The 24,320-nt window shown below is 43.5% G+C and overlaps 1 protein-coding gene across 1 annotated transcript in view; it reads left to right on the top strand.

The window, feature by feature from the left end:
• The window catches only part of stox1 (storkhead box 1), a 29,807-nt gene extending 6,296 nt beyond the window's left edge, over positions 1 to 23,511 (top strand). Inside the window, exons 2-4 of the mRNA XM_054799579.1 lie at positions 18,834 to 18,986; positions 19,062 to 21,474; positions 23,117 to 23,511. Of these exons, the coding sequence (XP_054655554.1) occupies positions 18,834 to 18,986; positions 19,062 to 21,474; positions 23,117 to 23,270 (2,720 nt within the window). The 3' untranslated portion in view covers positions 23,271 to 23,511. The remainder of the gene's footprint in view (positions 1 to 18,833; positions 18,987 to 19,061; positions 21,475 to 23,116) is intronic.
• Positions 23,512 to 24,320: the final 809 nt, after the last annotated feature.

The following is a 24,320-nucleotide window of genomic DNA, read 5'->3' on the forward strand; positions in this document are numbered from 1 at the left end:
ATTTGTTCCAAAAGAGCCACCAAAAAACGAATTGTACGAAAACCGAAGCAATTTGTCCCCATAGCAAATCATGTAAATCCAATGAATCCCTACCAGACACCCAAAAAAATGAACAAAGAAAAGATTTAATAGAGAATAATTAGACGGTCACATGATGATTTCCATTTTGCCTCAGTTTTTATACAATATTTGACGTAACAAACCCTTTGTCCTGTACCGTATCGAGTGCCCAAACATAGCACCCTATGGAGTAATGATACCTTTTTACATGCTAAGAGCTCCGCTAGCAGCTAGCTTAGCTGGTTGTGCATTATTTAGGCTTTTAGCTGAAAGATTCATATGGCTTGAGACACAGGTGTAATGAGGTGTCCCGTGTCCTAAACCTCAGTAAAGTGTCCTCGTCAACGACATCTTGCTCGTCAGCCGACATGAAGGAGTCATGTGAATGTGACACACTTGTACATAGATTCCAATGCTTCATTGCGCTCGGTAGAACATTCCTAACGTGCTTTGTTCATTCTGTTCCCGGGCTCTTCGGGTGCTTCACTTTGCTGCCCTTTCCTTGTCTCCTCACAGTGTCATATTTTCACACAAGGACTGGAAACACTCCACTAATGGTCATAATTCTTCCAGATGTTAGCTTATTAAGCGTGACACCACCCTCTCCCCTACCGGGCTTGAAATGGGCCGCTGTATCGTAATTGAGCAGGGGAGGTCAAAGGTTAAAGCCTTCCTGCCAGCTAACAAGCTGCCTCGGGTCAGGTAGCTTCACAAAGTAAACAAACATCCATACAGTATCCAGGTGTTCTTGTCTGACTGACCTGGATTGTGTGCGTGTGTGTGTGTGTGTGTGTGTGTGTGTGTGTGTGTGTGTGTGTGGTCCTAAAGTCCATCATCATTTGTGTCTGACATCCTTTTTTATGTTCAGTAATTGTCAAGGTTAGAATGTGCTGCCCCCCAAACTGGCTACAAACTATTTTTGATTTTTTTTACTAGGATTTTGCACAAAAATGAATGTGCTGAAATTAGTAGAAAATGAGCATCATAAAAGCATTTCAGTATTCAAGATTCAAGAGTTTTATTGTCATATGCACAGTAAAACAGGTAGTTCTGCTATGCAATGAAATTCTTATTCTGTTCATTCTCCCAAGAAAAGAAAGAAAACACAAGAAAAGAATAAGAACATAAGAAACATAAATACCAATAAATTAAGCAACAACAACAGAAGAGACATTAATACAAATAAATAATACAAATAAATAAATAAATAAATAAAAGTGCTATGAGTGTGTGCGTGTGTTTCGTGCGGCGTGTGTGAGTGCTTCGTTGAGGAGCCTGATGGCCTGTGGGTAAAAGCTGTTTGCCAGTCTTGTGGTCCTGGACTTCAAACTCCTGTAGCGTCTGCCTGACGGTAGGAGTGTGAATAATGAGTGTTGTGGATGTGTGCTGTCCTTGATGAGGTTGTGTGTTCTGCATAGGACTCTAGATTTATAAATGTCTTGCATTTGCATTGTTCTACAGTAATCCCTCGTTTATCGCAGTTAATTAGTTCCAGACCCGACGCAAAGTAGGACTCCTTATTTATATATGGAATATTTTCATAGGTACAGCATAGAAAACCTGTTTATGACCTTCTAAATATTGGTTTTAACATTGCTAGAGCCCTCTACACATGAAATAACACCCCTTTACACTCCTATTACACAATATATTAGACACAATAAGAGAAAATAAGACATAAGACATAATGTAGACTCACACATGTTAGCATTGTTAACATAGTTAGCATTAACATAGTTCCTTGTTGTTCATTTTTGTACTTAATGTTTTTGTACAGTACTTCCTGCAGTGGCTTTTGTCTCGTCAATGTAACATTACTGACACCTACTGACCAGTGTAGAATACTACATATCATCACAACATCTTTCCATGTATCTTCTGAATCCCTTATATTTGTATTTTACTTTGTTTAGCCATTTTTATGCTTGAAATAGCCTAAATTAAACAGTAGTCAAATTTGATTCAGTAGGCATATTTTTTTACTAATAACAGTGATGATTTATTCTTATATTTTTAAAAAACCGTGGTCAAAAAATTTAAATGTGAAAATGTTGAATTGGAGATTTTAGGTCATTTTGGGTTCCAGAACCAAACTCCTCGAGAGGGGCTGGACCTTGTTCTGGTTTGGTGCCTACAGTATGTGTCATCCCCGGTAATTTCCCTACGCCTTCAGGTTGGGGAAAGGGTCCTGACTGTCGTTTGTGCGTACGCGTTGAACGGCAGTACCCAGCCTTCCTGGAGTCCATCAGAGGGGTGCTGGAGAGCACCCCAACTGGTGACTCTGTTGTTCCACTGGGAGACTTCAACGCCCATGTGGGCAATGACAGTGTGACCTGGAGGGGCGTGATTGGGAGGAACGGCCTCCCCGATCTGAACCCGTGCGGTGTGATGCTGTTGGACTTCTGTGCGAACCACAGTTTGTCCATCACAAACACCATGTTCGAACATAAGGATGTCCATAAGTGCACATGGCACCAGGACACCCTAGGCCGCAGGTCTATGATCGACTTTGTAGTCGTATCATCAGACCTGCGTCCGCATGTTCTGGACACACGGGTAAAGAGAGGGGTTGAGTTGTCAACTGATCACCAACTGGTGATGAGTTGGATTAGATGGCGGTGAAGATGTCGGACAGACCCGGGAGACCCAAACGTGTAGTGAGGGTGTGCTGGGAACATCTGGCAGAGTCTCCTGTTAGTCTGGTTTTCAACTCTCACCTCCGGCAGAGCTTCGCCTGCATCCTGGGGGAGGACGAGGATATCGAGTCCGAATGGGTCCTATTCCGTGCCTCCATTGCTGAGGCAGCCGATCGGAGCTGCGGCCACAAGGTGGTCGGTGCCAGTCGTGGCGGCAAGCCCCGAACCCGATGGTGGACACCAGAGGTCAGGGCTGGCGTCAAGCTGAAGAAGGCGTCCTGTCGGGCATGGATGGCTTGTGGGACTCCTGAAGCAGCTGACAGGTACCGGCAGGCCAAGCGGCACGCGGCTTCGGCGGAGGTCGAAGCAAAAACTCGGGTGTTGGAGGAGCACAACTTGAATGAACATTCTCCTGTCAGCAGGTTCCATGCTGACGTATGTTTGGTCAACACAAAAATACTGATTTGATCTAATCAATAAAAATAAATGATCATCTTTATCAGGAGTGTCAGTGGATTCTTGCTTTGCATTCATTCTTCAAATGTTTATGATATCCGTATGAGGCCGAATAAAATATACCTGAATATCTCATTCGTCCAGATCCAGGTCATTATATTCTCAGGGCACTGAATTGATCACAACTGGACTGTTCAGGTTGTCGTAGAAGACGTTTCGCCTGTCATCCGAGCAGGCTTCATCAGTTCCTGCTCAAAGACGAGGTGGGATACGCACCAATCTGACAGGTGTGTAACTCACACGAGTCACACAAGCCATGTTAGACCTCCTTCAGGGACTCAAATTCTGGCCTAGTAGTAGTATTAATAGTAGTACTAGTAGTAGTAGAAGTGGTGGTGCTAAGAAGAGGAGTGGGAGGGTTTCCTGTGTGTCCGTCAGCTCATGCATCCTGTCAGCAGCAGCTTGGCTTTCCCTCCTCACATTTGTTTTCCTTTTCACCCTGCTCTGACTAATGACTTGGGTACAGAGGTGAAGCTATATTGCCTTCCATTTACAATGAAAACACCCCACACTCTTCTCTTTCTTTCCTGCCCTACCTTGTATAAAGAAAGATGCTGTGTACCATCTTTGAAAAGTACTGCATGCATACTGTTCACGTACTACCATGAACTGGCTGCCATGAAACTGTCAAGATAATCAATAAGTCAATTAACCGCACAATAAATAAAAACAACCTCGATAATTTTGCCGGCCTGAATAAATTGCCTGTTGGCACTAGCGAGTGCTGCAAGTGAGTGTCGGGAGGCGTAACAAGCAAGTCAGGGAGATTCTCCTGAAAGGGCTTCCAGCGAATGAGAGTATTCAAGGCGTACCAGCGACAAATGCAGCGACTTTCGAGGGTCACGACGCACCGACTACAGTGATTTGAAGCCATGGCCATGTGACAATATACAGCAAACAGAGGAAAAACAGTGTGGAATACTATCTTAGTGCCTGTTGTGTATAAAACACCATCTGATGTCAATTTCAGCCCGTTTGCGCATCGTCATTTTGTGACATGAAAATCTTTTTGACAAAGACACTGAAATAAACGGTGGAACGCACGTTTCAGCCGCCGTGATTCCCGACGTACAACACCTCATTGCGCACCAAACGCATTTTGCAGCATCCAAAACATGTACTTTGACCAAACTCTGACAAAACGTGAAACCTCATTAAATGTAAACGTATGCAAATGAGCTGACGCCTGCATTGACACACAATACGAACCTCAGAGTATTTCCGTGTTATTTCTCTGTTTTTTAAAAAATATTCATTTGTTATCGTGGCATGCCTGCAGAGTCATGAACTTAATCACAAAACAAAACAACCAAGGCAAGACATGAGAGATAAGAAAAATAGAATAAGAATAAATAAATAATACGGAACAAATCACGTCACAATGAAGCTATTAATTGTTGCAGCTCTAAAGAAAATATTGATTGTGTTGTTCCTTGAGTTGCAGGATTAGCTACAATAGACTGCATTGAGAACTGCATTTTATGTATTTAGTATTTATTTAGAAAGAATTCAGTCATTTTTGGTTATTCATTTGAAATACACATGTTCCACTTTCATTGCGTTTTATTATATGGTTTAAAAATGACTGTTTTGACTTTGACATTTCAATAGAGCGTAATTGATTAACTTATGGTTAATCAATTACCCAATTAATCGACAGCTCTTTTGGTGGCCGATTCATTGTTTTTGATTGAAATTTGTAAATATCCTCTGATTTCAGCCTCTCAAATGGGAATATTTTGAGCAGACCTATTGTCTTTGTGTTTTAGCCAAAACAAGATATTCACACATATTAGCTTTGACTTTGGAAAACATGTTTGCCTCTTTTCTGATATGTTGCGGACCCAACCACTAACTGTAGGTGTTTGCTTCATATTAATTTGGTCCGTCTATGGCTAACCTATAACGCCTTTAACTGAAACAACAAGCTTCATATTACTCGACTAAGACAGTGATCATGATTGTATTTTTGTGTACATTTATTGTTTTACTGAACCTATTTGACAATCGTTTAGATTTTGTGTTATTTAACCATTATTTTAACAGAATATTCACGGGGCAACCTGGTGTTTGTGCACTTATTTGCTCTGTCAGTTCAAATCTATTTCCGAATAAACAGGCGGAAATTAAAAATGTGTTTTTTAATCCGATTAATCGAAAAAATAATCGACCAATTAATCGGTTATTAAAATGTTCGGTGCTGTAGCTCAAAACCGTAAAACCATGATTTTTGTGGCCAAGGTTATGATACCGTCAGAATGTCGTGCTGGCCCATGCCTCTGCATGACCTTGTAGGTATTTTCCATACTTTGAGTTGTGTGCAGAGCATTGGGAACATGGCTGGGCTCGCCACTTGGGGGGATAAAAACCAGGGATCCGCAGCAGGGGTGGGTGAAATGGAGGGAAATGGGTCGCATCTGCATCCAATGAGGACCATCACTCTTGATTAAAAGGGGGGTGTGCATCTGCTGGGGATCTCACACACCGTGTAGTGAGGTGAAAATACCCTCAAATGCTGAACAAACATTTTGCTGTAAAAAGATCCTCACAGTGGAGGACTGAGACGTGACCTTGAGGGGACTCCTTTGGACTGCAATGAGAAAAAGGAAGTTATTAGACTGCCGTGCAAATGAATTGCAACTAAGGGAATCATTGACTGAGTGCTTTGATAATAATATAACAGCACGCTAGGGATTTTTTGGCAAAACATCAACTTCTTGCGGGGGAACGGGCGGGGGAGCAGACAGGAGAGAAAGAAGTGAAGTCATCCGTGGAACACTTGTGAGTGACCCTGATAAAAACCGTAGGCCAAAACACAGCGGACCCACAATAAAACCGTCCTCCTTGCCGTTAGTATCGCCTGTGTTTCAACAGGAAGAAAATGACATCATGCTAAAAGTTGGATAAAGTTGTATGTCCCTGCACATTTGTCATTCAGCATTTGTGCCCACGCAGATTTGCAGGTTTTTTTGGTAAAAAAAAAAAAAAAAAATCTGAAAATAGGAAGTTTTTCCCGCAGAAAACACATCTCCTTTACTGTAAGTGGAGCCCAATCTAATCTAATAAGAACAAACAAAAAATAACCAAAAGTAAAAATAACAGTCACTTTTTTTTTGCAAATGTTGATCCGAAACAAGCTAGCAGGAAGGTTTGGAGGGAGAGGAGTGAGCCGTGGGTTAAAAACACAAAAATAGACATTTTTATGTGTGCATGCTTGTGGTTATTTGCCATCCACTGGTGGGCCGGGATCATACCCGCGTGAAAAGCGGGGCTCTACTGTACAGTCCTTTTAGTTTATGATCCTGGTATTGCATTTTTTTAAGGTGGAATTAGATTATTTTATATTTTTTTGGGAAAATTACCAGGGGTGTCACAAGATCTCATGCCACAAGATCTCACGAGATTCAAACGCGACAAGATTTCATTCATTTCATTGGCAGTAGGCCTGAGACGATAATAAATTCATGAATTAATCTCACAAGAAATGAAAATGAAGTGTATTATTTTGCTGGTCTCAGTATGTTGCCATGTGCATGCGTGTCTGCGTTCCTCATCTCTCGCCTCTAAAACAGGCAGGAAGAGGGTTCACTCTGTTAGGCACCTTGGCACATTTGTTCCATAGAACAACGTCATGAACGGAGTGAGCCTCTTTGTTTCAGCTGCTAGCATACACACAGAGTGCAGAAAAGTGTAACATAGTAGAAATGACACGAGTAGATTGAAATATATTGTCATATTGTCACATATCATTTTTGTCATTGTACTTTTCTTATAAGTAATGTTAAAATCTCGTCTCATTCTCGTGTAGCGTCTCGTCTCATGAACCGAGTGTCTTCTGACACCCCTAATATATTGTTGTTTGTAAAATAATATGTAGTGTTTTTTTCGAATGGCTTTCTTCAAATTCAATTTCAACTTTATGATAAAAATATTAGTTTAATTTTGGGATGCTAGAATTGGGGTGACATGCTGCCTTCTTTTGGTTCCTGTTAAGCCCCGATCACACCGCCCGAACTTTGCTGTAGCGTCCCTGGAACGGTGCAAAAAATTCATCACCGCTCGTAACCGCGCACCACCGTTTAACAGAAGTTGGCCCCCGTTAAGGCAACGTCGTATACGCTCGGCCACCGCTGATGGTCCCTCCTACCGCTCCGAAAGTTTTGAGCAGCACAAAATATTGCCAGCGGTGAGGAGCGGGCAATTTTTCCGCTACGGCAAAGTTAATCACCGCTCTAACAACGCCAAGTCAAAGTTTGCCGCGGATAGACGGAAGTTCGTGGACTCTTGGATCCGCTACGCCAACGCAGAAATCTTGAACGCTGGACCACTGCTGCTTCGCCAGCTTTGCCCGGGCGGTGGTTAAACGTTGCACAAACTTAGTTGGAGCGGCTGTAAGCGCTTTACGAGCGGACACGGGATTGCTGGAACGGTGTCAGGCGTTGAAGCAGCGATGAAGCAGCGATCCATTGCGGTGATGAACTTTGGTTTGCCGTTGGTATGGAGGTGTCGGAGGCGGAGCATCATTTCGCTATTAATATGGGGAGAAATGGGCCAGAAGCCCATTTGGAACCTCAGTTATATTGAATTTGTTCAAAGTTACAGTAAATCTGTACTAGCATGGATATGAGAAGCTGATGGTGGAGCTGTGGAATGAGCCTTCCAGCACTTCATGAGTGTCGTGTTTGCAGACACATTATATTTATACTGCTACATGTTGACCAGTAGAGGGCACTGTGGGGCTGCGAATAGGACAACAGCTGTGTGAGTGTGGAGCTGTATGATGCATGCGAGCAGACCTGGCGATTAAAGTCATAAATAACTTGTAGGCTTGTTTATTCGACACCACCCACAGAGCAATGAGGATGCCACCAGCCCGCATGCGCAGAACGCCGCTCTATCAACGCTCGCGTCACCGCTAAACCAACATTCGCTACCGTTAAACCAACACTAAAGCAACGGCGGCTTCAGCGGTGCACCACTAGGATAACACCCGTGTTTTCTAATTTTTTTCCCATTTTGTGCGCGGTTACGAGCGGTGATGATTTTTTTCACCGCTCCAGGGACGCTACAGCAAAGTTCGGGCGGTGTGACCGGGGCTTTAAAAGCGCTGCCGCAGAGTTCTGGACTAACTGGAAGCGAGAGAGTGCATTGTGGCTTATTTCAGAGTAAAACGCATTACAGTAGTCCAGACGTGACAAAATAAAAGCGATGACAATCAGTTGTTCAAAATGTCAAATGTCAAAAAAGTATCTGTGCAAGCACGCTTTAATCTAAAATCTTTGAGACAAAAGGTAGTTTTGAAATAGGCGGGTAATGTGATAGCATTGAAGGATAAGGACCCAGTTTTTTAGGCAAAGGTTCAACAGCAACCTTTTTACAACAGGAGGACAGGCTGCTGTTGATGTAAGTACAAACATGGGGGCCAATAGTTGCCCACACCTCCCTAAAAACGCGAGGAGGGACTGGGTCAACAGGAGAGGAGGAAGGCTTTAACATGCCTTCTCTAAAATGGTTTTACAAATCATTCCTTGTAAATGACTGCCATGTTATTTTGAATGCTTCATGGTGATATCTTACTGACCATGTTTTAGGTTGGTGACTAGCAATCACCAGGATCACCAGGATACGTGGGGTTTTTTATTACATCCCTGATTTGATGACATATTTCCCTCAGGTTGTATCATAACAACTTTGGTTGATCTTGTATTGATCTTTTTCCATTTTTTATGAGATGTACTCAAAGATCTAAAACTTGTTCCACATACACGATATCACCATTTCTCTCAAATATTGTTCACAAATCTGTCTAAATGTGTGATCGTGAGCACTTCTCCTTTGCTGAGATCATCCATCCCACCTCACAGGTGGGCCATATCAAGATGCTGATTAGACACCATGATTGGTGCACAGGTGTGCCTTAGACTGCCCACAATAAAAGGGCATTGTATTCTGTATTTGTATTGATCTCATGGATTTGGTATCGACTCCAGTAGAGTCCTAAGGGAGGTTGTTTTGTGCTGACAATTCTTAATCATAACAAAGGAGGACACTTAAACAAAGCAGAGCGAAGTCATGACTGATAGAGGGGACAGAGGAGTTTGCAGGACGTCCACCGTGATGATGAAACGTTTGTCAGGGTGCGCGGGGGACAATAAAATATGTTGCGATGTCTGCGTCCTTGCGAGCGTCTGACACTGTGCGCACTGCAAAGGCGGTGCTTTATTTCTCCCGTCTCCCCGCCACATGCGCTTTTAGGATCACGTTTCACACGCTGCAATAAAATCCATGTCTGTCTTGTTTCACGCCGGACCGCTCTTTTGTGTAAAGGTTCTTGCTGTTTCACCGGGGTCGTTTTTTTGCATCTGTTTCCACATGGTGATCGACGAGTAGCCGTGTCAAATTCATTTCAAGTCAAAGGGTTGCTTTGCAAAGTGAGTGTAAAGGCTGTTAAGACACAAGCACGTCTCTGCCGGTTCTTCCCTTTTCTTTAGATTTGGCTCGCAGGCGGCGAGTCCCTGCCACAGTACAGGTCGCTATGGCGACGAGGGACAACACAGAAAGTGTGGATCCTTTGCGCTCGGCCGCTTATCGAGTTCTCTTAATATTTAAAAAAAATGTCAGTAACAGTGAGGCCACTGAAACGTTCATCTAAACGGGGAAAAAATGCTGCTTTTTGCGCCTTTCAGCAATTAATACAGCAGTTAGCGTCCCTTCGGAAGTGGAACATATTGTCAAGTACTTCCTGTGACATTCAAGGAAACCTTTGGAGAAAAACAGTTGGCATGAGGGAGCTAATAATGCACGTCATGGGACACACCTATTTAGGTTTTATGGTTTTCCATCTATGCTGTGTCCATGTAGTAGCAGGCACATTCATGTCATACTTACAGTATTTTGCCCTATTTTCATCATTTTAAACATTACCCAAACTTCTTTCTTGCATTGATTTCACATAGCCTATTGACAGGAACTAGAAAGCACGTGTCTGTTTGCTACTACTAATCATGGCACACTTTGTGAGAGCCGCCACCGACGACTGCTTTTGGACAAATGAGGATCCGGAACTTTATCTTTTTGAGCCTGAATATACGGAGGATGAGCTACAGGGTTTCGAAGCTGAGCCCGTAAGAAGAGAGAGTGGAACTTCTTAGCCGAATGGTGGCAAGTCATTACACCGGCATGACTCGGTGGTGCAAATGTGGAGCTTGCCAAGCCATGCCGACCGAAATGGAGTGTTTCAGCTGCATTGTTAGCGCTAACAAACCCTGCAGTGATAGAACCTTTTTTCCAAACACCCAAAATCAACTACAAAAGACACCCCAGACCAGCTGGACCACACGGACAACTGTCCATGGAGTAAGTCACCGTGATATTGATTGTGATACATAGCACATGATATCAAAACATAGTCCATCTAACCGTGTATAAACAAAACATGGAATGTGGGCTAATACCTTACACATCATTTGGTTGTCTATTTGTAGTTGTTCTTGTTTCCCAGTCAGTCCAGATCGTGTCCTATGGCAATGTTTTGGAGTTTCCGTCTTGGTAGTGGCGTGAGGGGCCAGAAAAATGTTTTTTCGTGTTAGCTGCTACAATAATAATGTCGCTGTAGTTGGGTTTATATATGGTACAGGACAGTTATGTAAATAGAGCATTGTTTTTAGGAGGTTTTTTGGGGGTTTTATAGTCAAAATAGGTGCGTCCAGTTACGTGCATTGTTAGCTCCTAGCTGTTTTTCTATCTTTAAAACACGCAGAAAAGAGAGACACGCGTGGTCATGTTTCACATATTGTGGATAATGGGCAAAATTCCCCCAAAAAAGTGCAGTTTTCCTTTAAAGACAGTGTGGAAAATATTCCATTCCAAACAATATCTAGTAGTTTTAGCTTAAAATAGTAGCTTCAAAATCATCTTGATGATACACCCGCTGTATCGTAATGGCAGTGGCGAGCATAAACCACCTTTTTCTCTGCTCTGTTAGCATGGAGGACCAGCCAGGAGACTTCTCACGTTGTGTTAGCATAAGCATCAGAAGCTAACGCTACTGGTAACCAAAAAAAATCGAGTTTGGTCGCTGGGTCTCAAGGATGTTATTGCTCTCCATCGGGATCTTTTCTCTGCGTTTTACGAGCCCATTTGGCTGCAAGAGCCCCATAAGTGAGCTCAACGCTCGTAAAAGACACAAAGTCATAAAGTTGAAAAGTGTCATGCGCGCACACTGCATAAAGACTTAAGGGGGGGGGGAGCTTCGGACTGCTGGTGGAGGGCCACAACGAGCTGGATGGTTGTCACAACATGAGCTAGAACGGCACTGATTTGGGGTTGTTGGTCTACTCCCTGCATAATGAAGAGGATGGGAGACGATGAGCTTAGTTTGCTCACTGGAACCCTCAGGAAGAGATGTCAGCAGGATCAGATCTTGTAGCGGTTAGCTCGGATCAGCTAACAGCAGATCTTATTGGATTGTGTAGGCGGGCATAAAGTCACGGCTGTTCAGTGTGGTGTGTTTCTATTGGCTCCCGCGTTATTAGCCCGGCTTGCTGCGGGAGTCGTGAAATGAGACTCACGCGGCCCTGAGGTCAACTAGCAAAGCAGCCGTGTGACTCCATGTGGTGCTCATCAGCATCCGAAGACCTTCCTGTCCGGTCCCATGGAAAGTTCTACCTCTTCATCAGAGACCATTGCAGATTTATTGCTATTGTGCAAACTTTCCATCTGACCTTATGTCATGAAAGCTGCTTCATACATTACCCACGATGCACCTCTGTGACTTGCATGCTAACTCATATGACCGCAGTCCTCTACCATCCACATTACCAGTGGTCCGCTTCCCCCCTAATCCCTGCTGGCCAGCAAAGCGGTCTGCCCGGTGTGTTGCCATGGCGCCCAGCAGGGTATTCATGCCGTGTGGGACAAAAGATTAAACGGCGTGGCCCGTTCTTGGATTACACAAGTCTGTTGACACCCCCGCCCCCCCAAGAAGAGAGCAAGAGAGAGAGGACCGTCACAACAAGACGTGTCTGACGGTCACGCCTGCTCGTGTTAGACAGAAAGAGCACTCATGTTCTACCAGTACTCCTGGTAGACTCCTAGCTGGATTTTACAAACACTTGAACGTATCGCTGCCTCAAATTCTCTTTAGGATACAAATCTCCTATTAAAACTTCCAGTGGTCCACCAGATGGTGGTACTTTTCCTACTGGGAATAGCTCGTGTACAGCAGGCGTTGTTTTCATTGGCCAATGGGACACTAATGATCCACATTGTCTGCCTAGCCATATTGCGATATCTATTGCAGCCTTTTGCGATAATATTCAACATTAATCCCTCGCCACTTCGCACTTAGATTTTCGCGGTTTCACTTGCGGTTTATAAAAAATATATTATTAATGATTAATCATGTTTCCTGGTTGCTTACCGCCTATTATTAGTAATGCTGTTATATATATAAGCAAATTTGACATATTTTTTGATTAAATGAAGCAATTTTAAGCATAAAAATGACTAAATGAAGTAAAATACAAATATAAGGCATTCAGAAGACGCATTCAAAGATGTTGTGATGATATGTGGTATCCGACACTGGTCACTAGGTGTCAGTAATGTTACATTGATCAGCTGCTGCAGGGAATACTGTACCGCAAGGGTCTGGAAAATGCATGGAAAGTGAGCCAGCAACGCGTAGGGTGCTTTGTTTTGCTACTCAATTTCGATTACAGGACTATTAGACAAACGGACGAGTTTGTTACGTGCAATACTGTACGGAAACCGAGGCCAACTTTTGGTGAAAATCTGCGACAAAAAGCGAATCATGCATTGTTTAGCCATGGGTTGCCTGCATTCATGATTAGTTCACGGAATTTATGTGTGCAACAAATTTTGAACATTTCAAAATTTTCTTTGCGCACTGGCACGCAGCCCAACACACTTCACACCTGTTTGCCAAAAATGTACGCATTGGCCACTGCGGGGGAAAATGCGTAAGTGCGAGTGAGGCTTTAGCGATTCCTCATCGTCTTTTTGTGATGATGATAGTTGCTAGGAATATTTTATAGTTTACATAGTTTAGTTTAGATTTATTTGCTGCCATGTGGGCAAAGATGAGCAATTTAGACGAGCAGCTACGCGCATTCTTAAGCCGCGCTAGCTACGGCGCTACATTACATTGACGACTCGCATCATCAATGTGCATTAGCTCATATTTTGATCATTTCTATCGTATATTTGCATTTGCTAGATTAGTGGTGTAGTTTTGGGGGGCGGATGCAGTGTTGGGGTTGGTCACCCCAGGGGGCAAAATTTGAGGAGCTCAAACTTTCAAACAAGCTTCCTGGCTCCCCCCCCCACTGTCCCCTGTCATGACTGGCTATAAGCACTTTTTATATTCTCTGTTATCTAAAAATAATAGAAAACATGAATTAAAAGAATTAAAATAAAAATGTAAAAATCAACAATGTTAGATATTTTATTATAAAAATTAATTGAATAAATAAAATGAAAGGAAAACTGCACTCTTTTTTGGAATTTTGCCCATCATCCACAATCTTCATGTGAGACATGAACACACACGTCTTTGTGCGTTCTAAAGATATAAAAACAGCTAAAAAGAGGCAGCTACTTAATGCACGTAATGGGACACACCTATTCCGCTATTAAAACACCTCCAAAAACCTCCAACAAGGTTTTATGGTTTTCTATCCATGCTGTGAGCATGTAGTAACAGGCACATTCATGATAACATGTCATACTTACAGTATTTTGGTCATTTTAAGCATTAGCGGAACTTCCTTCCTGGGTGCATTGATTTCACATAGCAACATGGAAAGGAAGGCTACACCTAGCATTAACTTTTCCAAACTCAAAAACAAAAACACAGCAGCAGTGGCGGCAGCTCTAATATGTAGCGTTAGCTTTCACTAGTGGCCTGAGGCATTGTGAGCGAGTGTGTGGTGAAGCTAGTCGCTAGCCAGCTAGCAGCGAGCCGGTGTGGTGTGGCGAGGTGTCACTACATCATAATGTAGTTCTTGGGTGTAACAATGTCAATAACAATAATAATAACAATGTCGCTGTAGCTTGGTTAATATGCAGGTCACATTATGTAAATGGAGCTTTGTTGGCGCTTTTTAGGCAGAATAGGTGCGTCCCATTACGTGCATTCCTAGCTGCCTCTTTTTAGCTGTTTTTATATATTTAGAACGCACAGCAAAGAGAAAGACGTGTGTTCATGTTTCACCTAAGGATTGTGGGTGACGGGCAACATTCCAAAAAAGAGTGCAGTTTTCCTTTAAGTTAGATTACAAATGGGATTCGAAAATGCCAATTGTTTCCCCAAAGCTTTGCATTTATATGAGATTATTGATGCGTGTGATGTTTATTTGTTTTCTTCTTTGACCTTTTCCCTTTTTTGTGGACGTCAGCTGTGGTTGCCATGGCTGGTGTTCCTATAGGAAGTTGACAACAATGAGGTGCCAAGTCAGCAGCGCTAATTCGCTGGCCATATTGAGAGATCCGCTCTGAGCTTTAGTCCGATTATTCGAAGCGGGGGCTGGGGGCGGACTGATGTGTTGTTTACAATCCCTCTGTGTGGCACGGCATCAGTCGGACCAAAAAAGCCCCCCCAGCCCCACCCTGTCTGTGAGCCTTAATTGTTTCTACACAGTTCGGTTACTCAAGTTACCAAACATGGTTGCTTGCCTTGCAAATAGCAAGCTCGAAGCTAGTTAGTAACTTGCTAACCAGTTAGCTTGATCCGTGTGTGTTCCCGTGACAGATGCTATTTCATGTGTTGTTTATTTCCCCTGCCCTGCATATAAGTGGCTTAAAGGCAAGCGTTGTAAATGTTTGGTTTACATGAAGTGTGAGCTCGTTCTGTGTTTTCACTGAAGGCGGTGGGGCTCAAGGGAGGTTGCGCCCCCCCGGCCCCGGACAGTGTGCCACATGCTAAAAGTCATATATCTATTTTTTGTCACTGATTAACTCCAGTTCATTTTCCAGACGTGGAGGCATGCACCGTGTCCATGTCCATGTGCCTCATGGCCGCCTGTCAAACCACATAAATGTAATCACCTCATGACGTTATTACACACTTGATTCTTATTGTTATTGTTTTATCAACAAAGTTATGTTGAAAGAAGCCAAACTATTGTATAATTCCATTTAAATGTGGTTTGACAACAAAAAAAACCTCAACTCGCATGCAGTAAATAGACAAAACAAATATGTTGTCTTTTTGATTTTTTAAATTATTTTTTAGTTAATATAAAAAATATATATATATTAAAGTAAAAATAAATAATAATCAAATTAAAATCCTCCTCCGTCAATCACCACCTTACGGTGGTGGGGGGTTTGAGTGCCCGAGTGATCCTAGGAGCTTTGTTGTCCGGGGTTATGCACCCCTGGTAGGGTCTCCCAAGGCAAACAGGTCCTAGGTGACGGGCCTTCACCCATGCTGCCTGGCCGGGCCCAGCCCGAAGAAGCCACATGGGATCTCTCCCCCGTAGACCCACCACCTGCAGGGGCAAGCATATGTCTACTTCTGGGTTTGGCGGGCCACTTAAAACAATATGGCCCAGGCCTTGAGTTTGACACCTGTGATCTAATAGAACACCACCACGCAAAACAGGGAAAGAAATATTTTAAAATGCCAACAAACCTTATTTAAAAATCCACTTTTTTTTTTGCATAAATATAAATGTACATATTTTAACAGGTTCGAAATTAATATAATAAAATATTAAAAATGTAAAATAGAAAAAATATTCATTCATATTCTATGCTGCTTAATCCTCATTAGGATCGCGGGGGCATGCTGGAGCCTATCCCAGTGACTTTGGGCGAGAGGCGGGGTACACCCTGGACTGGTCACCAGCCAATCACAGGGCACATATAGACAAGAAACCATTCACACTCACATTCATACCTATGGAATTTAGAGTCGCCAATTAACCTAACATGCATGTCCAACCGAAATGTGGGAGGAAACCGGAGTACCCGGAGGAAACCCACACACGCACGGGGAGAACATGCAAATGCCCAACCGGAGATTCAAACTCAGATCGTCCAGATCTCCTGACTGTGTGGCCAGCATGCTAACCATTAGGCCACATTAGGTCCTATATAATATTCAAAAAATAATCAAATAAAAGAATAACTCCTTTAAAAGGGTCTTTCTGCCTTGCATTACGATGTGGCTTTCACAGACCACATGAAATGAGGTCCTTGAGTTTGACACCTGTGCCCTAGACGGACCAACTCAATAACAAACAGTTAGTGATTGTGTTCGCAACGTATTGGAAAACAGGCAGAAATGTTTTCCAAAGTCAAAGCTGATCAATGTGAAAATCTTGTTTTGCCCAAAACACAAAGATAATAGGTTTGCTTTCATGGATGGCGGAGGAAATTCTAAATATTCACATTTGAGAGGCTGAAATCAGAGGATATTTACATTTCACAAAACAATTCATGTAATACCAAAATAGTTAATTAATTTGATTAATCGTCAAGTCATCTGTTGATTAATTGTTGCAGCTCAAGTTTGGAGTACAGTGTTCCCTCGCTCCATAGTGGCTCGCCTTTCACGGACTCGCTGTTTTGCTGATATTTTTAGTCCAAGTTGAGTGCTTTTTTTTTTTTTTACACTGTTACAGGCTCTTTAAGAAGAACTGCACTGTGGGAAGTTGAGTGTTGTAGTTCTATGCTTTAGCAGGAGGTTGCTATGTCGCTCTCTTTTCCCTCTCTTCTGTCTGCACCGCCCATTGTCTTCTGCATCCTGATTGGCTGTAGACCATTGTCAATCAATCTCCTTCGTGACATTTCCTGTTGTGGTTGTCATCGCTAGCTGCTTGCTAACCGCCAATAAACAATAGCAGAAGAAAAAGGAGCTAACCGGCTATAGGGCGCCATTACGGTAGAAATGAATCTTTGGTTCACAGAGGAGGACAAGGAGGAGGAAAATACGACGACAGGAGCAATATGTTTTAATAAGGACCCAAAATGCGACAGCAAAACGGCGGCAGGGCGAAGAGGCACGGTCACAGGAGTGAAATACGCATGAGTCACTTAATAATTTCTTGTGTCCAACTTAGTAGGTTGATCATTAAAATTCAAACGAAACTCTAAAATACTCTTACCGTCTCAGTGAAATGTGGAGCGTTATTCTGCACTGATGACTATACAGCAGTGGTCCCCAACCCAACCCGCGGACCGGCTTGTGTGCCCACAAATCTCCCGCGGACCGGGGCGGGGTTGTACATTATAGCGATCTAATTTATCTTATTTATGATGTATTGTGTAAAACTAAGACATGAATAACATCAAATTAAAAGCACAAAATGAATGCCGACCCACCATCCACCAGTTCAAGTTCCTTGAGACAAATGTGCACATTAGCACTCAATAAGTCATCAAAACTTACCTTTATGCATTCCCACATAGTATCAGCATTTGACACCAAATATGAGGTGAAAGAAAAATGGTAAAAATACAGTAGTAGTCTATCTGTGCGGCATGAGATAAAGTTAGAACACGCACAATGGACATGCGTCAAGTGAGACGGATGTAACAGAGAGAATCTGGCCACTTTTCAAAATAAAACATAAAAAAAAAATGAAATAATGGATTTTTTTTTTTTTTTGTGTGGCCCGGTACCAAATGACCCACGGCCCGGGGTTTGGGGACCACTGCTATACAGTATGTACCATCCGGATGGTGCTACAGTCACCATTGGTAACTCCTACTGCTACGTAGGAAGTGTCATAACGCTAGGAAGCTAGCGTTATGACGGAGTAATTCCATTCACTTACTTTTTTGGGAAAGTAATTGGTAACTATAACCAGTTACTTATTTGCGCAACACTGGGTGCTAATGATGAGCCTTTTTTGGGGGGCGGTTGTCATGCTGATGGATTTCCAAGTGAAATGTACAATGTGAATATGTTCCAGGCTCATATTGTTACATCATAAAACTTTAATTATTTTTTAAACATTCTTAACATCCAGACAAATGTTAAAAGAAGTTAACCTGTGTCAGGCGATTACTGTAAATCGCAGTGTTGATTTTATTTCTGCCTGATGCACGGATTAGCCAGCAGTCACTTTTAAAATTGAAGGGTGGAGGGCGTATTTTTACTACTTGAAAATTGGTTTCGGTACATTGGGTTCCCACACTTTGTGTCCCAGAAGACTCCAGTCTGCCCTGTGAGTCAAGCACCGTTCTACTGCGGCCGTCGTATGGAACATGTTTCCAGAAGACAAAATATGTCAAAGGATTTTTTTTGCTGGTAGTTTCTCACTTTCATGGACATGTTTTTTCAAGGATACCTCCGGTGTCATGAGAGTCTTCATGATATTGGGGTGGCGGGTAGGGATATCTGATCCACCCAGCAGGCGGCCTGTGGTCATTTCTGTGGGAGTGATGGAATTCTGTGGTTTTGTCCTGGCGCTGGTGGAATGTCAAACGCAGCCAGACATGGTTCATGTAACTTACAGAAATAGACCACCATGCTTATAACTTAAAAAGTAGTTAGGGGAGACATGCTAGCGATTTGTTTGGGAATGTTGAATCCAGGTGTGATTCCCTGCCTGCATGATCTGACAATCTGCTTGATTTGTGTTCCAGGTGACCTGTCCCCGTTGCAGATGTCCCCCATCCCGCAGTCCCAGTTCATTCCCTTAGCAGAAGTGTTGTGCTCTGTCATCTCAGATATGAACTCCTCCCAAATCACCGTCAACCAGGAAGCTCTTGTAAATTACATGAGCAAAGCACATCCAGGTAATTCATAACCTTTACTTTGTAGTATTCAACTCAGTACTGCCTTTAAAACAACTCTCTCTACTCTGTTCATAGGAATAACCATCCCTACTCAGGATATCCTCTACAGTACTTTAGGCACTCTGATCAAGGAGCGCAAAATTTATCACACAGGCGAGGGCTACTTCATCGTTACACCTCAGACTTATTTCATCACCAGTAACATGGCTCAAGAGAAGAGTTTGTGGACTTCAGGTTCAGCGGATGACCCTCCATCACCTCCTCCTATTACATATCTTTTGAGCAATGACATCTGTGTGGAGAGCACTCAGACGCCCCCGGTGGCACACTGCAAGTCTTGCAGCTGCTTCAACCCACTCCCAACATCTACCAATGTCATCACCGCTAATGTAACTTCAACCCTTCTTCCATCCACTGTGCCAGATCAGAATTCTGTCTCTGTTTCTGTGAGTGAATGCACAGGCAAGAGCTTAAAATGGCCTCGACAGTCCGATCCCAAACCCTCGGTGCAGCATCAGTCCACTTCCACAGCAGCCGACTGCCAGGTGAGTGAAATCAGCAAAACGACGGGAACTATCAACACCGCTATCCGCAAAGAGAAGGATAGCAAGCCAAAAAAGTTTGGTCTCAGTTTGTTCTGGAGGAATGGAGGTAAAAAAGAGAAGCCGAAGAAGGAGTATGCATCCTTCTCCGGCCAGTTTCCTCCAAAGGAGTGGCCAGTCAGAGATGAGGATGACCTAAACAACTTACCCCGTGACCTGGAGCACGCCATCATCAAACGCATCAATCCAGAACTCACTGTCGACAACCTGACACGCCACACCGTCCTAATGAAGAAGCTGGAAGAGAGGCGGGAGAAGGCTCTGGACAAAGGAGTAAACAAGGGCATGTCAACTGAGATCGTTGCAAGTTCAAAACCGAGGCATCACCACTCCTCCAAGTCAGGGAAAAGATCTACACAGAGAAACTCCCGTAGCAAGCGGAGGATCCACTCCTCCAGAGAAAAGCAACGGGAGAAGATGAAGAATAAAGTTGCTTTATGTACAAATGCTAATCCAGAGGGGGAGGATTTGATCCCCACTCGGCTACGAGTGGAAATCCCTACTGAGGAACGCAGGAAAGTGGATGATGGTGTCTCTCTTTACAAGAAACGCATCGAAAATCCTTTCCAGATTTATCCAGACCCATCCGAGCCTGGAGTTCCTCCCTCTGTCAGTCGGGAGAATCGGAGACGCAAGCCCAAAGACGGCTGGTCATCTGGGAGAAAGGAACGGAGTCATCGCTCCAAATCGTGGGACCCGCATCAGGCCAAGCTGAGCGTGGCAGGTGTAGAGCATACAGGAAACTCTCCTGTTTCTGAGGACAAATACAATCAGGGCAGGGATTATAATTCGGAACATCTGCTGCAGTCCGACTTGCAGCTGGACTACAGCTCAGAGTATCCACAGAGCTGCACGCTCCGGATTGAAGACAAGATTCGACATCAGAGGGACGGAAACTTGAAAGACTTCAACAACCACGCTTTGAGTGTTGGACTCTCAAATACACAGCTATTCACCAATTCTGATGCTACACAACCCAAGCTTGGAATAAACCACTCTTACGACACAACCGTGGCCTGGCCCAAGCCCTCTTTACAGCGCAAGCACTCCCTCAGACTAGCAACACAGCAAAGAGATGATAAGTCTGATGAGCTTTCTCTTCGTCATCCTGCCTGTGAAAACACAACCACTGCAGAGCCAAAGGACATTAGAAGCTTTAATGTCAACAGAGAGCCAGCAGTTGAAGACTGTCTCTCAACAACAAACACTGATGGCTTTAGAGAGGATGACCACAGACTCTACCAGAGAATGGACCAGCATAAGGATGAGGACACTTGCAGCTCCCTGTGTTTGAATGAGGACGATATTATTGAAGCTGCCAAGGTGTACTCCTCCAGCATATCAGAACACCACAACCCCCAGTTAGTTTACCATAAATATGAGTGTCGGGGATCAGACGCTCACTTTTACAATTCAGACTTTCACCATCAACAAGCTGCCTCAATACAAGATTCAAGGGAGGTTTCTCTACCTGTGGAGACCACGTGGAGACGTCGGCATCATCAGCAGAGTACTGTATCACCAGGGACTCAAGATGAAACCAGCTCTAGGAAAGAAGCATTGTTCCATGAAGGTTTACACAAGTCCAACCTTGATTTGGACTGCCCTGAACCACCTGAGGCCTTTGACAGCAGCATCTTTGACTACTGCCCGACGAGCGAGATCGAATCAGATGCAGAGACTGTCCGCAAGTCCACTGATGAGGGGGATGGTGAATTGGCTCATTGGGCGGCAGAGGTGGAGGAAGAAACACTGCAGGATAAATTTGATCAGAGGGGAGTTCCTGTGACTCCAGGAGCGAGTCTGAGTGCACCTAGGCGGGCAGAAACTGGAGAACTGGTCGAGAACCAGAGCATCACAGGAGACAGTGGCATAGACTCTCCACGGTAAGTGTCTACTGTGCTTCAGTATCGTGTTAATTTTTTCTCAAAACAAAGAACGAGGAAGCTTTAGTGTCATTTCTTCCGTTATGTACCAGACATGCAGAGAATAGAACAACACTTGTAGAGATGTGCGAGTCAGTTAATTCGTTCACTTACTCACCTTGCTCGCTAAATAAAAAAAGGAAACCAGGCAACAAGTCATTAATTGTGTAAGTGTTACTCTGGCTGCATGTGTATAAATGTATGAAATGTATTAAACCCGTGGAAAAAGCAACAGATCTGCTCCTCTGCTCCTGCGCCTCAAATCAACTCCCCTTAAGATTTGAGTTTCGCTGATTCGCAGGTGCTCAATGCAGACTCGAGTTTCACAGACTCACAGGTGCTCGATAAAGACTTGAGTTTCACTGACTGACTCACGGGTGCGACAAAGCCGTGAGGGTTTGCTCGAAAAAGACTCACTTTTCATTGACTCACAAGTGCTCGAAGAAGACTTAAGTTTCCTTGACTCGCAGGTGGTTGTCGAAGACTTGAGTTTCACTGACTCAGGGTTGCTCGATTAAGACTTGAGTTTCACTGACTCTTGGGTGCTCGAAGAATACTTAAAAATTCACTGACTGACGGGTGTTCGATAAAGACTTGCGTTACTCTGACTCACTGAGTTTGACAGACTCGAGTTTCAATGACTCATGGATGCTTGATGAAGACTTGAGTGCTCAGCAAAGACTCAAGTTTTACTGACTAATGGGTGCTTGATGATGACTTCAGTTTTCACTTACTCTTGGACGCTTGAAGAATACTCGAGATTCACTGACTCATGGGTGTTCGTCAAAGACTTGAGTTTCACTGACTCGGGGATGCTCAACAAAGACTTGAGTGGTCAGCAAAGACTCAAGTTTTACTGACTTACTTCACTGACTCAATGGTGTTTGACAGACTCAAGTTTCAATGACTCATCCATGCTTGACGAAGACTTGAGCTCAGCGAAGACTCAAGTTTTACTGACTCACAGGTTCTTGATGAAGACTTGAGTTTCACTGACTCAACAGGTACTTGACAAAGGCTTGAGTTTCAGTGACTCACAGGCGCTCAATGAAAACTCAAGTTTCACTGACTCATCAAAGTTGTTGCACAGGCTCGAGTCTCTGCACATGTGCTGTGTGACGAGTGACTTGAGTGCCCGATTCACTTCAGTGAGTGACTCAAAAGAACTGGTGTCAGTAAAAGCAACGGGGTTTCCCATCACTATCAACCAAGGGGCAAACAAGCCCAAAGCAGTCAGATCAAAACCTCACTAGCTGATCATGGAAACTGTTACTAAATATTGGACTGTTATTGCTTATCAGAAAGAACAATCAATTAAGATTGTAAGATTGTAAAATAAACACGGTCCTGAGGCTGCATGTCGGCGTTTGGCCTTTCCACCAACATTTCTTTCCTTAATAATAAAATGCGATAAAGCTGAACAAACAAAATGTAACGAATGCTAATATTTTGAACACAAGGGAATGATTTTGGATAATTGTGTGTAATTGCTGCGCTGTCGAGCTCAACTGTTAGAATCCAAGAGGAAGCGAGCACTTTAAACGAGGCAGACAGATGGAATGTGAGTTATTAACGCCTTTTTTTTTTAATTCATCTTCTGCAGGACCCGGATCAGTTTGTCCTCCAGTAACACGGTCATTCTGGACGGTCTGAAGAGAAGAGGGTTTCTGCAGAACCTGGAAAAACTGCACTCAAAGAGCAGCACCATTCGACCTCAGAGCTCGCTGCTGCAGCTCACTCCTGTGATGAACGTTTAAACGTTATTTTTCTACAACTTGGACTGTTTTCATCGCAAGTTCTATGCAACTCTTGTGAAGCAGGAGGCAATACAACTGGTTTGTACAGACGCTGCATGTATATTTGTCCTTATTGTAAATCATTTATAAAGTGTATTAATGAAGGGCTTACGGGGTTAAAATGTACAGTTTTGCATATTTTTCTCTTGGGTAAAAAAGTGTAGCTTGCTCTTGTAGAGTTTTTTAAAAATAAAATTATATACTGTACCTTAAACCATTCATTCATTTATTCATTTCCATGTCCTCATTAGGGTTGCGGAGATATGCTTGAGCCTATCCCAGCTAACTTTGGGCGGGGTACACCCTAGACTGGTCACCAGCCAGTTGCAGATTGGCAACCAGCAGACCAGGGGTCACCAACCTTTTTGAAACCGAAAGCTTCTTGGGTACTGATTAATGCGAATGGCTACCAGTTCTGAAATAGCCAATTTGTTAAATTTACCTTCAACTATATGCTATGATTAATAATTAATAATATTCATCTATGGGAAGACACTGATCGTGTTAATGATTTCTCACAATAAATATCAACAATGATCTAAGTTCAAGTGTTTTTCAAGTGATCACGTCAACAGTTATAGGAAATCACATTGTCCCATTCTCACCAGCCACTGACATCCATCCATTTTATATGCTGCTTATCCTAATTAGGGTTGCGGGGGTATGCTGGAGCCTATCCCAGCTGACTTCGGGCGGCAGGCGGGGTACACCCTGGACTGGTCGCCAGCCAATGGCAGGGCACATATAGACAAACAACCATTCACACTCACATTCATACCTATGGACAATTTAGAGTCTCCAATTAACCTAACATGCATGTTTTTGGAATGTGGGAGGAAACCGGAGTACCCGCAGAAAACCCACACACACACGGGGAGAACATGCAAACTCCACACAGAGATGCCCAGCAGAGATTCGAACCCAGATCTTCCCGATCTCCTGACTATGCGGCCTGTGTGACTTTGTGCTAACCACTCAGCCTGGGCGACACCTAGCCACTAACAATTTTTC

This window comes from Dunckerocampus dactyliophorus, chromosome 14, assembly GCF_027744805.1.
Source record: "Dunckerocampus dactyliophorus isolate RoL2022-P2 chromosome 14, RoL_Ddac_1.1, whole genome shotgun sequence".
Classification (NCBI taxonomy): Eukaryota; Metazoa; Chordata; class Actinopteri; order Syngnathiformes; family Syngnathidae; genus Dunckerocampus; species Dunckerocampus dactyliophorus.